The following is a 14,385-nucleotide window of genomic DNA, read 5'->3' as shown; positions in this document are numbered from 1 at the left end:
TCTAAATTGAAACATGCAGAAACAACAATCTACAGAACCGTGCTGCAAAATTAATTCTCCCTTCTAAGCAACTCCTAGGGCTGATTATGAAAATTGACATTAAAACCAGAAGAACTGTATTCACACCACTAACTTCCTTAAAATCCAATTAAAACTCAGTGTTACTGAAGAAAGAAGCAGACTGTGTAGTCTATCTCAAAAGAAGTCAGTTTGACTTTGCAATTGCAAAACAATTACTGGACTTGAAGGCAGGGAACAAAAAGGCTTCGGGTTCTTTTTTGTTCTTTTTTGCTGTTATTTTGTTGTGGGGTTTTTTATCATCCAGACAGGAACTGCTTTTATCATCCAGATGTTTAGCACAATTCTTTTTTACATTGGCATTATCATCCCTTGTACGGATTTCCCTTTTGAGACACTTGTGGGTACTCCATGGCGTGGCAGGGAATCAGCCAAGCCCTGACCTCACAGGACTGACCGTACATTGGAACAGAGCAGAGTGAACACTGTTCTTGGTGATGCACAAAAGGGAACATAACCAAGCCAGTTCCACTTAACTGTAGTTCAGACAAACAAGAAACAAAGCTATGTTTTTGTCCATAAAGTGGGCACATACAGTGCTGAATCAAGAAAGAAAAGGAATCAGTTGAACAGGATTTATTTTTCTTTATCTGCTGGTTTTTTATGGCAACTCCGTTGTAGAGCAAAAAGAAGAGCATAAAAAACACCACGGAAATATTTTCTGAAAAGTTAAACATTTCTTTTTGTATTTAATAAAACCAGTAGACCCCCATTACTGAGGAGCTGGGGGTGTTTAGCCCAGAGTAAAGAGAAGGCTGAGGAGAGACCTTTTTGCTCTCTACAACTGCCTAAAAGAAGGATTTAGAGAGGTGGGGGTTGGTCTCTTCTCCCAAGAAACAAGTAATAGAACAAGAGGAAACAGTCTCCAGTTGTGCCAGGGAAGGTTTAGACTGGATATTAGGTAAAATATTTTAAGAAAAGTGTAGTCAAGCATTGGAACAGGATGCCCAGGGAATTGGCTGAGTCACCATCCCTGCAGGTCTTTAAAACATGTGTAGATATGGCACTTTGGGACATGGTTTAGGGGTGGACTTGGCAGTGCTGGGTTAACAGTTGGAGTCAATGATCTTCAATCTAAATGATTCTGTGCTTCTATGGTGATAAAAGGTGGGAGTTATTAAGATAGGGTCTGCTCTTTTCATGCTTTTGCTTCTAATCTGCAAGCTCCTGAATTTGTTGCCAAATTTCTTTTGTGTTCTAGTACTAAAAATCTTTCCTGGTGGCCATTACTGGAATGTTCCAAGGGAACAACTTGTATACAAGCATGCCTAAGTGATCTGTGTTGCTGAATTAAGCATAATATAGCCAAGGCTGCAAGACATGGCCAGCCACTGAGGCAGTGCTGTCTCCAGCTGGGTCTCAGGCCACACAGCCATTACTGAGGGACTGAACTGACTGAATACCATACTCATATATGGTATTCCTGCAACATTCAGAAATAACATTATCACAGCTTATCAGTATTATATCAGCTCAATAAAATCTAAAGTTTAAATTAAAACTTAATAAAGCTTTAGATATTTAAATAATATCTAAAGTTTAACAGTCTTTAAGGAGGAACTTGGGTTTAATTGCAAAGTACCAAGAAAAAAAGCTCTCTTTGCTTTTCATTTCATTGAAGTCTGGGCACTGCAAGACTTCCAGAAAAGTTTGGCTTCTTGCAAACTGCCAGCTCAGCAGGTAAACAGCTTTATGTCCATGCAAGTAGTCCTTTCATCATATTAAAATATGCAAACAGTATTGACCTCTTATTTCCTTCGGATGAGTGTGATAAAAGCAATAATTCCTAGGAAAAATTACTTTAAAAAGTTACTTTGTAAAGATGATTACTACAGCAATAGTGACATATCAACACTTTCCTAATCATTATGGCTCATCTTGCCAGTTTCTTTAGGAGTTGGGAAAATGCACAAAAACTGTAAAGGAGGCCCAGACAGACAAGGCCTATCCTGCCCTTGTGCAGGTACATTTCAGTGTATCTAAATCTGTTTCCACAATCAGTTCTTTTATCTTGAAGCACATATACTGCAGCTGTGCTGGTTTTGGCACATGATTTCTGCTAAATAAATCATGCTAAATGTCAGGCAGATATAGGGGACCAAGCTGTTTTTGAATGAGTAAAAATTGTGTTGGATTTAAGGAGACATGTCTTTGGTTCATCCCTGCCAGTTTATCTCTGTCATGTTTACAAACACTGGATAAATTCAATCGAGAAGACTTTCACTAGGAAAAAAGTGATCATCTTCTACAACCCTTTAGAAAAGAAGAAAACTAAACAGAGAAGCAGTGTAAAATATTTCACCCTTTTTATGTAGTAATGCATAGTAGCACCTGAAATTGGGTAAAAATAAGGAACAGTCGCCAAAAGACAGTCTGAATTAGGGCTAGAAAAGGACATCACCACATACAAAAAGGTCGTAATTCCTTCAACGCTAAGCAAGAAACCCTGTGTATCCGCCTGGCTTTCTAGCAGTGTGCACATATAAACCTGTATGTGTATAAAAGCTTTGTATAAGCAGTTAATCAAGAGGAGCTTAACACTGTTAGAGAGCCTAGTGTCTTTTTCAGACATGATTTTTTAATACACTATGGACTGATTTTTTCTGAAGATCAGATTTATGCATTAAAAAGTAAACAATTCTTTTTTCCCCTGTGCAGAAGCAGCAATACTAAACCAATTTATGCACATCATTTCTGAAGCATGATGATCAAGAAATAAAGTTCCTGATTAAACCTACTCGTACTAGCCAGAATGAAAGAATTGACTTTTAGATTTCTAAAGAAAAGATGCTTTTCTGACCCGCCATTCAACTGTATCCTATTCAACTCAGTCCTTTCTCCAATTTGTTCTGAATTGTCCTCCACAGCATCTACAATCCTTCTCAGTATCGTATGTCCAGATATTCCTAGTATATAGTATTATTTACATGAAATAGAAGATAAGCCATTAGAAATCATGAATAAATTTCAAAACATCAACACATTAACATTGTACAAGAGAAGACAAGTTGCAAATCATCAGAAGAATCACCACTTCACCCTGAATTCAGTATTTTATCCTCCCCTGCAATTAAGGCCAAGACACAACATAGTTAAAATCCAAAATGACTAAATTATTGGTATAAAGTTTTGCAGAATGTTTACATGAAACTTTTGTTTAGATAAAATATAATAATGAAATATAAGAGCTCTACTCTTAATTAAAAAACTGGAAGTGACAAAGAAACAAGTCAGTTAACACAAAGTCTATAAATGAAAGATCTAACAGACCTACATAAAAAATTCCACTGAACAAAAATCACGTAAACAGTGAGATCCAATTACAAAATCAATATAGTTTTATTCAGTGTTTCCCATTTTTCATTGACAAAAATACTCAAAAGAATAACTTTATTGATCAGTAATAACGTTAGCATGTCTAACACTGAAATTCAGATCATTTTGTAATTCTCTCTTTCTTTAGCTTCTCAAATATTATTTTTCAAGTCTCAGAGGAAACATGAGATCTCCTGTAAACACAAATACCTCAGAAGAGAAATTCCTAATCCCGATATCAAAAGCTTTTTACCTCATTGCATTTACTTATTCGCCTCGCCACAATAAGCTGAATCATTCCTCGTTTGTTTCCTTCAGTGGACATAGACCTCCTTAAGGTTTCCATAGCATCTTGATTTGTTTTGCCCAATAATGATTCTCCATTAACTGCTATTAGTTGATCATTCACTCGAAGCCTGCCATCCTGGAAAAGGAAAAATAATAGATAGTTACATAAAACACACACAAAAGAAGCTTTGTCTACTGGAGAGAGAAAAATAAAAAACAACAACAAATCAAAAGAAAAATATTCAACCAACTATGCTTAGTCCTGAAAGTTTATGGCCAAATGAACACTGGAATAATAGCTTCCATTGCAGCCACGGTAGGAAATGTCTATCCCAATTCTAGTTTTGCACTCAAGCTATTATCATAATCTGTTTGCTCAAACAGCACACTAATGGAACTGTACCTGAGATGGCTCGTCCCTTCCCGAGAATCTGTTAGGGCTGCTTAAATCCTGGGACATGCAAACACGTGAGTGGAAATCTAAATGTTACCTCTGATGGTATAATTGGAGAACACTAGAGATCTCATTCTTCTTCAATCTATGGTTATTTTCAAAATAACTTACGGAAAACTGAGGAAGACCAAAGTACACAGATATTCCCTCTTACCTTGGATGCTGCTCCACCGTTAATAATGGACTTGACGAAGATTCCTAAATCGGCATGGTTTTCTTTTGACCGGTTACCTTTGACACTCACGCCAAGTCCAGCTGACCCAGAGTCATTCAGTGGAACTTCAAAAGTCAGGAATTCCCTGGTGCCATCAGGTGTGAGGACAAGCTCCTCCTCTTCTGCTTTCTGTTGGGGAGATTAGCATGGGCTTATAGAATAGCATTTCTCTGGGAATTCTCTTCCCTCTACAGCTATTAGCATTCAAAAGTCTCTGTTTTTAACTACAATGCCACAATATTTTCCACAGTAATTATGTGAAGAAATGTGCACAAATCGTGTATTTTCAATCACCTCCAGCTGATGCCTAGGTTCAGAAATATCTTACATTTGTGTCTAAGTGCTTCTCTCTCTAGTAAAGTAATTGAATCACATGTCATTACTGAATCTGCCATCAATACTAACTCACATGTAAGCTGCTATTTCATTAGCCGAAAGAGAGCTTTATCAGAAATATTTTCCTACTTGCAAACCTACAGCATTTTTAAAATCTATTGAAATTTGCAGTCTAAGGGAGAAACTAAGTGCAAGAAAATCAAATTCAAAAATTACTCAGTCACCTCATTTTATTTAAAACTAGTTGTGTTAGGAAAAACCAGAAAACTACATAGCTGAGATCTGCAACAGCACATCTTTCTGCTATTGCCAGGCTTATCATCAAATCCAGCTCTGAGTGCCAATTTTCCTGTTTTTACCAGCTCTGCCCGTCACCTCTGTCCTCTTACCTTACCTTACACCTCTGTCCTTCTTTGGATCTTTGTTGTCCTCAACACCCAGTTTTAGCCTGGCTGGGACAATCCCAGCTTTTGAGCATCTGGAATTGTAGTCACAGGCCTGCCACAGCCACCAGCAAGGAGCTGCTCAATGACACCTTTCCATGCATCCAAAAGCTATACAAGCACAGGTGCCTGGCCTCTCACTTCACCTCCTGCCCAATTCAGGGTGGCAATGGGCTGGGAGCAGGGACCTTGCAGTGACCCCACAGTGCAGTGATATTCATGGGGCAGCATCATGGGCACAACACCCAGGAATGAAAGTGGCCTTGCCCTGAGGAGCACTGTTCATGCACAAGAGACTTCTGCCAAAGGGAGGAACAGGAGGGACAGACAGGCTGTTCACAAGCCCCATCCCTTACAGTGGCCGCTCTTCACTTGTTTCTGATCCTCTTTCGAATCTAACAAAGTGGTTATAACCACTTTTGGTTATAACTTAATCACTAAAGAAAAAAGTCATGCCCTTAGAGGCAATTCTCTGCAAAAAGATGCTTGTGAACTTGACTATGCTGGGTTTTTTTCACCCACATGAAGGAGAAAGAGTAAGAGAACATACAGCAGAAGGTGCACATTAATGTCCAGCATTGGCAGTTCTTCTCTGGAAGAATTAATCTGGCCAAATTTTCATAATCTTAGCAACATGTCACCTCTGTTTCTGACACTGATTTTACACCAACTTTTCCCACATCAGTGATTTATTTGCAAGTTCACTCATATGAGTGAGAAGGCATATGAGAAGTTAATGTGCGCCTGCTGAGCTGTCCCTGTTTCTTAAGACTTGAGGAAATGCAAACACAGCCTATGGCAAAGATAGATGTGAAGGCCATGTGGAGTACAGCAGACTGAGATGATCAATTTGGGCACAAGCATGCTAGTTGTGTCACCACTGACCTAGAAATGCAGTGTGAAATGTCACAAGGGAAGGCAGTCAGACTGCCGAGAGAGCCACAATAGCCGAGGGAAGAAAAACAGGAGCTCTATCTGTTCCCACTTGGTTAAAAGCATGAACCTTACTGTGTTCACCAGCCCTTCCCTTTGCACTAAACTCCTTTTGCTTATAACAAAGCACAATGTTCATCAATTAAAAAAAAAATAAAAACAAAAACAACCAAAAAATTTACACCCCTTATCCAAGTGCCATAGCTAGGCTGGCTTGCTTATGAATCCCACTATTCAAACACATCTCTTGTCCACACAAAACAGCATAATCAGTGCTAGCTGTGAGGAATGGAAAGGTGTATTGTGTCCATTGAAAAATACTCTAAAAGATGTTTCCCAAATTATGGGAAAATTACAACCCTAATTTTCCTGCTTGGCTCACAGAAGCACTAGCTCCAGCATATGTTTGAATCCACATTTTGTCAAGTGGCTGCAGAATAAAACAATCTGAGACAGATGCACATTACCTTATAGTTTCTGTAACACTGATCATTTTCATATTCCTTAATAAATAGTAGTAGGAATAAAAGCTTGAGAGCCAAAAGAGAGATAAAGCCAAGGTAGGATGTGTGGCTTAGCCAAGAAAGCAGATATGCTTATGAAATTTTTTTTTTACTACTGTTAACATAAATTTAGAATCAATTGCCCTCCTCCACCAATATTTTCTAATCTTCAAAAAAATCTGCCAAAAGTTCAGGCAAAGCAATCTCCCTTCCAGGGCACAGAACTCAACTGCTTCCTTGTACAGCCTGTCAGGTGTATTTCTATATGACAAAGGGTCAATTGGAGTGAGCATCTCACAGGCATCCCCAAGGACTTAGCTAATGGCCTCTACCCTGCCTCTCTTCAGTGAGACCAAAGAGCTGCATTATCAGCTCAGCACTGGTTTTAACATGAGGCTTATGCTTGCTTGTTTCCTGCAATCTTGAATAAGGAAATAAGCCAATATCAGGCTACAGACACCTCACAGTGAAATGTGAGGCCAAAACTTGGAACAAACTACACCTTAGCAGCTGTACATGAGCAAGCAGATCATGCTCATGAAAAAATGAGAAACAGCAGCCTCAGCACTGGATCAGAAGTACTGAAGGCATGAGAAAATTGCTCAACTCACCCAAGGAAGAAAATTACCATTACTGGGCTATGGCTAAATTTCTTTAGGGACTTCATAAGGTCTCCACAGTTTTTCCCACCTAAGGACACTTGTTTGACCACGATACCTATGTCTGGAATTTTAGGGACATAAGAAGCCTTTTGCCCTTTAGAATCTGTGTGATACCTTCCAGTATCATATGCTTGAAGATAGAGTTAAAAAAAAAATAAAAAATTGAACAAACATTAAAAATGTGGCTTTCAATATAAACTGAACCATTAATTTTCAAGGGCTATGGATATGAAAGTATCAACTTTAACATTTTTGTTACACCATGGTATCAAAGGAGGTCTTAATATGTATGATATATTGAACATAACTTCCCCCACAAAAACCTTGGAACAGGACCATATAGTGATAAGGAACCTCTAAGCATGTCATAAAGGAGCAATTCACAGAGAAATGAGCAGGAAGATTTTTAGCCTGCTATCATAATACTTTGAACCAAAGTTGTAAAGACAAAAACAAAACAAAACAAAAACCAACAAAAATTTCATGACTGAATCCTTTGTTTTCCAAAGCCCTTTAGAGTACAGAAACATTACATGTGCAGCAACTCTCTCCAATCGATATAAAAACACCTATTACAAAAAAGTAACATTTGTACTGATATGGTGTTGAACATTAAGTATTTAAATGTAACAAATCACAGAAATTCCCTAATATGTCCATGAGACAGCATAAAAATGCACAAAAATCTAAAATGCAGCATTAAAAAATTTCAGCTGAGAACACAGTCACTTCCTAATTGCAGTAGCTTCCATTTGATCTTGATACTCTCTAAATTAACAGCCTCACTATGTCAATCAAACACCTCAACATTATTTTCATGATTAGTTGATCTGTAGGAGAAATTTACTCCTTCATGTATTTTGACAGGCCAGAAGTAAACATGCAAGCAAAATTATGTACTGTGAACCCTGAACAACAAAATTCAACTCCCTTAAGATTTTTCACACACTATGTCCAAAACAATTAACAGCAGAACAATATTCTGTTCAGACAGAGGCTGCTGAGGAAAAGGTCATCTGAAATGACTTCAGTTGGATGAATGAAGCTGCTCAAGTATGTAATTTGTAATAAAAATTCAATTGGTGATAAAATATGTAGGTGACTTTTTTGGCTTCAAAATCATATTTAGCATCAATTTATGCTAAACGACGTTTGAGATAAGTTTTTCACTTTTTAAATACAACATAAATACATTGTAAATTTAAACTTCCTGACTAGAGCAAACTTAGAGCAGTGTTTTGATATATAGAGAGATTTAAAAAAGCCGTAAGATAAATGGGGGAAATTGTTTTTCTCTTCCGCATAAGTTAATCTTCTATGTAGCATTTCTGATCTGATCATAAAATCAGATTTAATTTTATAAACAATATTAAAATAGACTTTGACAGTAAGAGTGCCATTAGTTTTCTCATCATACTAGTAACAGCATCTCCTCTTTATCCTTTTATCACAGAATTATAGAATACATTGAGTTGGAAGGGACCCTCAAAGATCATCAAGTCCAACTCCTGGCCCTGTACAGGACACCCCAAGAGTCACAACATGTGCCTGAGAGCATTGTTCAAACACTTCTTGAACTCTGTCAGGTTTGGTGCTGTGACCATTTCCTTGGGGAACCTATTCCAGTGCCCAACCACCCTCTGGGGGAAGAATCTTTTCCTAATATCCAACCTAAACCTCCACTAGCACAACTTAAGGCCTTGGGTCCTGTCACAGATCACCATAGAGAAAAGATCAGTGCCTGCCCTTCCTCTTGCCCTCGTGAGGATGTTGAAGACCACAACGAGGTCTCCCCGCAGTCTCCTCTTCCCCAGGCTGAACAGACCAAGTGACCTCAGCTGCTCCTCACATGGCTTCCCCTCAAGGCCTTTCACCATCCTTGTTGCTCTCTTTTGGACACTCTCTAATAGCTTCATAGCTTCCTTATCCTGTGGTGCCCAAAACTGCACACAATTTCCAAGGTGAGGCCGCAGCAGTGGAGAGCAGAGCGGGACAATTGCATCTCTCGACCGGCTGGTGGTTCATGTTTTACACGCTACTGCTCGGGACTTCTTCCCTTTGCAGGACCTCATCAGGGTTCAGCTGGTGAGTTAAGCAGCATGAGATGGGTGAAAACAGAAACTGAACAGCAAAGAAAACCCTCCGCCCACCTAACAGGGGAAGCAATTTTCAGTCAAGTTAGGACAGGTTTCCTCAGTGACTCACTGCAGCTACAAATCTGGCAGCATTCTCTCCAGTGAAGTTCATTCTCTTGCAAGCTTAGACCTGCTGCCTGCTCAGCAGTTATTCAGCCACTGAAACTTCTCTGCACATTACTCTGTGACTATGTACACAGAAAAGCGCTCCTGTTCCCTTTCACAGAGCAATCTGTAAAGCTCTGCATCTCCACTCTTGAAGGGTAACCTGTATTTCCAAGTTATAGATACGAAAACTTTTACAGAGGTCTTGTATGCACTCGTATATGCATGTACACGTACAACACACCCTTATATGTGTATATATATATACAGATACCACAGTGATGACATTCACATTATTAATTAACTATAGCACAGCTACCTAATGACTTGAATGATCCCATTGACTGTTCAATTCACCTGCTTCAAGTTCTGTTGTGTCCAGCCTTCTAACATTACAGCCCCGTTAGCCTCTGTTTAACTACTATTTTGTTAATCAATCAACCTTTTGCCTCACAAATGTATCTTCTCTCTTTACAATTTAACCAAATGGAAAACCTGAAATTCTCAAAAGATGAGTTTGGTAGATGTAAGAGCTCTCTAGCAAGTGTTGGCTGTAAAACTACTGGAAATTGCAAAATCCCAGGTTTAGTAATTGGGCTCCAGTAGTGGGGAATTCCAACCTAACACAACACCCTTTTCCAAGATATTTTCAGTCTTTAGAAGATTTTAATACAGCATCCATTATGTAATTCTTTCTCATAAAGTATCCATAATACTAAGAAATCATAAGTCCCATACACTGGGAAACCAATACAATTTGTCTTTATTATTTTAAAAAATAGAATGAGGCAGGATATACGCAAGAGAGGAGATTTCACTTAGCTGTTGTGCAAAGACGTTCTTAACATCAGAGATGACTCAAACTGTTTTGTCCCTCAGGTTAGGTGGGTGACACTCCTGTCCTATCAGGCCACCCTCTAAAGTGAGATACACAAACGGAGGATGACTCACTCTCACCCTATGCCATTGCATATACAAAAGTAGAGCATGTGAAACAAACAGCTCTAAGGAAACAAAGCAGCTTCTTTGGCCAACAACTGTTTGGGGGGGTGGGGGGGGATGTTTAGTAGTTATAAAAATGTAATGTATTGCTGCTGGAGGTACTGAAAACAGATCAATGTAGGTGGCCTGAAACACACCTCACACCTCTCAGTCAGTTGAGACCCCTCCTTGGGAGCAATAACTGAGAGCTGGTGCATCCCACCACAGGTAGGCATTAAAGATAAAAATAACTAGAGCAACCCAATCAGATTTTAAACTGGACCTCCAGCAGAGAAAAGCCTGACCACTGATCCAATAGTGGCATGCACACTCCAACCCAGTTTTCTCCCGAAATACAAGGCCTTTTACCTTTTTTTTTTTTTAAATCACATGGTTGTCTTGCATTGTAGGTTTTGAGGACCTAAAGTATCTATTACCTGGTTATAAAATGATACAGGTTTTAAGCCAACTAAACAACAAGAATTCTTATGCTTGCTTTCTTGTTCTAGCTCTTCCTAGATTAAGAATTTCAATATCTGTCATATGTTAGATAAACACTAATGAATCATATTTGCATGTATACAGAGACTCATTATTCATATTAGCAAAGTTAATATGTCACATCTGGCAAAGATTGCATTCATCCAAATCAAACAACAGCTGCTAAATATCAAAAAGTAGATCTGAATTCTGAGATTTTATGGGAAATGTGGTCTGCTTTAGTCTTAATCCTATCAAGGAAAAGTTTTTTGTGTATGATATATAGATTAACTTTGGTTAGTATTTATAGGCAGCAATGCTAGTTCATTAAAGTACTGTAAAACAGCCCCTTTGCATTTCCTGTTGTGTCCATTTTAAGGATTTAATTTAATATCAGAAAAGATGTTCCACATTCAAAAATATCTTCAGTTTAAAGGTTTTGAAGGATTAAGATATGATTTAGGAAAAAATTAAATGCTTTTCCAAAGCACAAAAATTCTAGCATGTGAGTTTCATTTAGTATGGAAATCAAAGCTCTGCAAAAGCCCATGTTTAAGTACATCCATATGTTTGTTATTTCTCTCTATAAGAAATCCATTGCTTGTCTGTACTAACATTACTCTCCCTAATGCCAACAGTCTGATCTGGGCTGTCACAGAAACTGGTTTAAGCAGATGAGATTCTACATTTGAAAAAATTGATCAGACCATTAAAATTACATTCTGTTGGTTCTTAATCTCACATCTTCTCACAACGTCTGTTGCAGGTACCATAATGACTGTCCTTTATTCAGGCCAACATACTCTGTTCAAAACTGTTGTTCCTACTCAAACTGTATTCTTACTGTATGTCCTGAAACAAAAACATGTGATTGTAATGCTAACCCTGTTTCTTTACACTTTGCTTATCCTAGAGAAGTGAAAACCAAGGGATTAGGTACACAGCAGGTGTCTGCTCTGCCAAAGAAGCCTATAAAACTACAGCTCTCTGCACTATCCCTTCTTCAAGAAAAACTTCAATGCTGTCCTGGGTTGCAGTGTATTCTATTACCATCCCCATCAGCTGTTGAAATCAGGTGGGGCAGTGTTTCCTTGCCTCCTCCCCCCAGACCATCTTGCTGTTAATTGCCCATCATTGTCCTGCCGCCTGACTCAGAGATAACTCCCTCCGGACTATCTTCTGTTAATGAGCCTAATCAACACTTGGCCTCATGACTCATTACCCCATTGTGAGATGCTCCACCCAGAGGGAGGAACCAAGCATCCCATCGTGGATATAATCTGAGGCTGAACACCAGAAACACCAGCTTCCCACTGGATTTCCAGAGGACAGAAGCTACACAGCCACCACTGGACTTCCTGAGGAAGAGCAGACTGTTTTACTACAGGATCACTGCTTCAGAGGACTGCAGCCACCATTCTACCAGACTGCTACCACCACCCTGCCTAACAGGGTGTCAGGTTGTACCTTGACTCTGTCAGTTTGACAGTGTTTTCTTTTACCTTTTTTCCCCTTTTCTTTAATTTCCATTAAATTGTTATTCTGACTTGGTGCCTCCCACTGGTTTGTTTTCAAACTAGTACAAATGCCCAACACACTAATGACAGAGCTCCCTAAAAATCCTCACTTCTCTCACTGGCCTATAGGATTTACAAGACCTGAAAGACCAAAGAAAGAGGTAGTGTCTGGAAAAGACAGACAGGAAAAACAAGTTGAAAGAGAAATTATTCCTTTGTAGAAATCCATGGCAAGAAACGCATTCCCCATGAAGTAATGCCAGTATGGGGCACTCAGACTGATCTGTGTCTCACTCCTACTTTTGCTGCCGACTTTCAGACAACCACAGCAAACCATTTCATCTCACTATTTTCCCTACATATAATATCAAGGGAGAATCAACACCGTGAGTCTAAAGGCAATGATGCAGTAAAACAAGGTTTACACCAAATCAACAAGTTTGTACACATGGGCGTGGCTTCTGGATGACGGCAATGGTGGCACTAACACAAGCCTGTCACAGTGGAGGGACACATGTTCTCTTCCATGAAACTGGGAATTGCTCAGCAAGTGTTACCAATTCCAGTGTTGAGAAAGCGACCAAAGCTGCCCTATGGTGGTGCACAAAGCCAGTTTAAATGTGTCACACCACATCCCAGGTAAATCACCAGCTGGTAACAGTCAAAACTGAGCCTGAGGGTCAGTTCCAAGCACCACATTATGCAGAAGTTTATGTGGCTTATCACTGAACATTACAGGAAATTCAGACTGGTCAAAAAGCATTCATGAACACAGTCACTTAACTGTTGTATTAATTATTCACTAGGAATTAATGTCTTATCTCCAGTCATTAATGTGCCAGAACATGCTATTCAATACTAGAGTATCTGCTATGGTAAAAGACTGAAACGACAACAGCACCTTGCAGAAATCACACATTCACTACCTATTTCTTTCATATGGACAGCAATCTGTTTCTTATGTCACAACTTCATTAAAAATATTAGCTGAAATCACTCAAAAATAGCACTAAAAATGCCTTTAAAACATTGCAATCACCCTTGTGCCTCACACCATTAGAAAAAAAAGGTACAAAAATACATCTAAGCACATGGAGGAAATAACAGCATCAGCTTAATCATCAGTCAGACATATCCTCTTTCAATAAAATCATTCTGTACCTACTGACAACACCACTGCTGGTGGTATAGTCTGACATTAGTCCATCTATGATCTTGGCTCAATGTTTAGACACTTGGATCACCAAGCTGAAGTTCTATAGAAGTGCTAAATAGGAAATGGTGGGAACCTATTACAGCTTTTAAAAAATATCTATGGATACATCCCCAGTGACTAGGTATCTTGAAGTAATACAAACTTTTGAGCAAAAGACAAACACATATGCACTCAGCATACCATCTTCTTAAAACTCAACACCGACTGTGCTTTTTTCCACAAGAATTTTCTATCCATTAATCAATACAAATTATGTATTTCTAGGCATTTGCTAGTATTGCCTCTCACATTCACAATATGAAAAGTTACATACAAAAAGTATACAAAAATTACTATGCATTAGTTCTTGCAAAATGCCTCTGACCAGTGTCACCCCTTTCCTATAGGCAATGAATTCTTGCATAAAAACGGTAGCTGGTAATTTACTCAGAATCACACACAGAAGAATTTGGCAAGAACAGCAATTGCATCTGAAAAAACACAGTGATCAAAATTAAATTCAGATAATAACAGGAGTATCAAACAGTTGAGTTCAGAAGAAAATAAAAAGCAATTCCATTTGCAATTTCTATCAGTGCTGCTAAACATTTATATATTGTTCCAACACACCAACCACTCGTGTTGTGTCACTGTTACGAATCCTGCACTCACTTAAATTCATAACATTCTGCTCACTTACAGCAATTCGACAGAAAAACAAACGAGAGCAGAAAACTGAAGCTTTT

General features: G+C 38.7%; 1 protein-coding gene across 23 annotated transcripts in view; it reads right to left on the bottom strand.

The window, feature by feature from the left end:
* PARD3 (par-3 family cell polarity regulator) overlaps positions 1–14,385 on the bottom strand; it is a 450,644-nt gene that overhangs the window by 173,237 nt on the left and 263,022 nt on the right. For all 23 annotated transcript variants that reach the window (XM_048292146.1, XM_048292221.1, XM_048292304.1 and 20 more), the window contains 2 exons: positions 4,290–4,478; positions 3,647–3,817 (listed from right to left, as the gene is read on the bottom strand). In XM_048292146.1, coding sequence (XP_048148103.1) covers positions 3,647–3,817; positions 4,290–4,478 — 360 coding nt within the window. The remainder of the gene's footprint in view (positions 1–3,646; positions 3,818–4,289; positions 4,479–14,385) is intronic.

This window comes from Corvus hawaiiensis, chromosome 1 (assembly GCF_020740725.1).
Source record: "Corvus hawaiiensis isolate bCorHaw1 chromosome 1, bCorHaw1.pri.cur, whole genome shotgun sequence".
NCBI lineage: Eukaryota > Metazoa > Chordata > Aves > Passeriformes > Corvidae > Corvus > Corvus hawaiiensis.
This window is presented reverse-complemented; position numbering and strand designations above follow the sequence as displayed.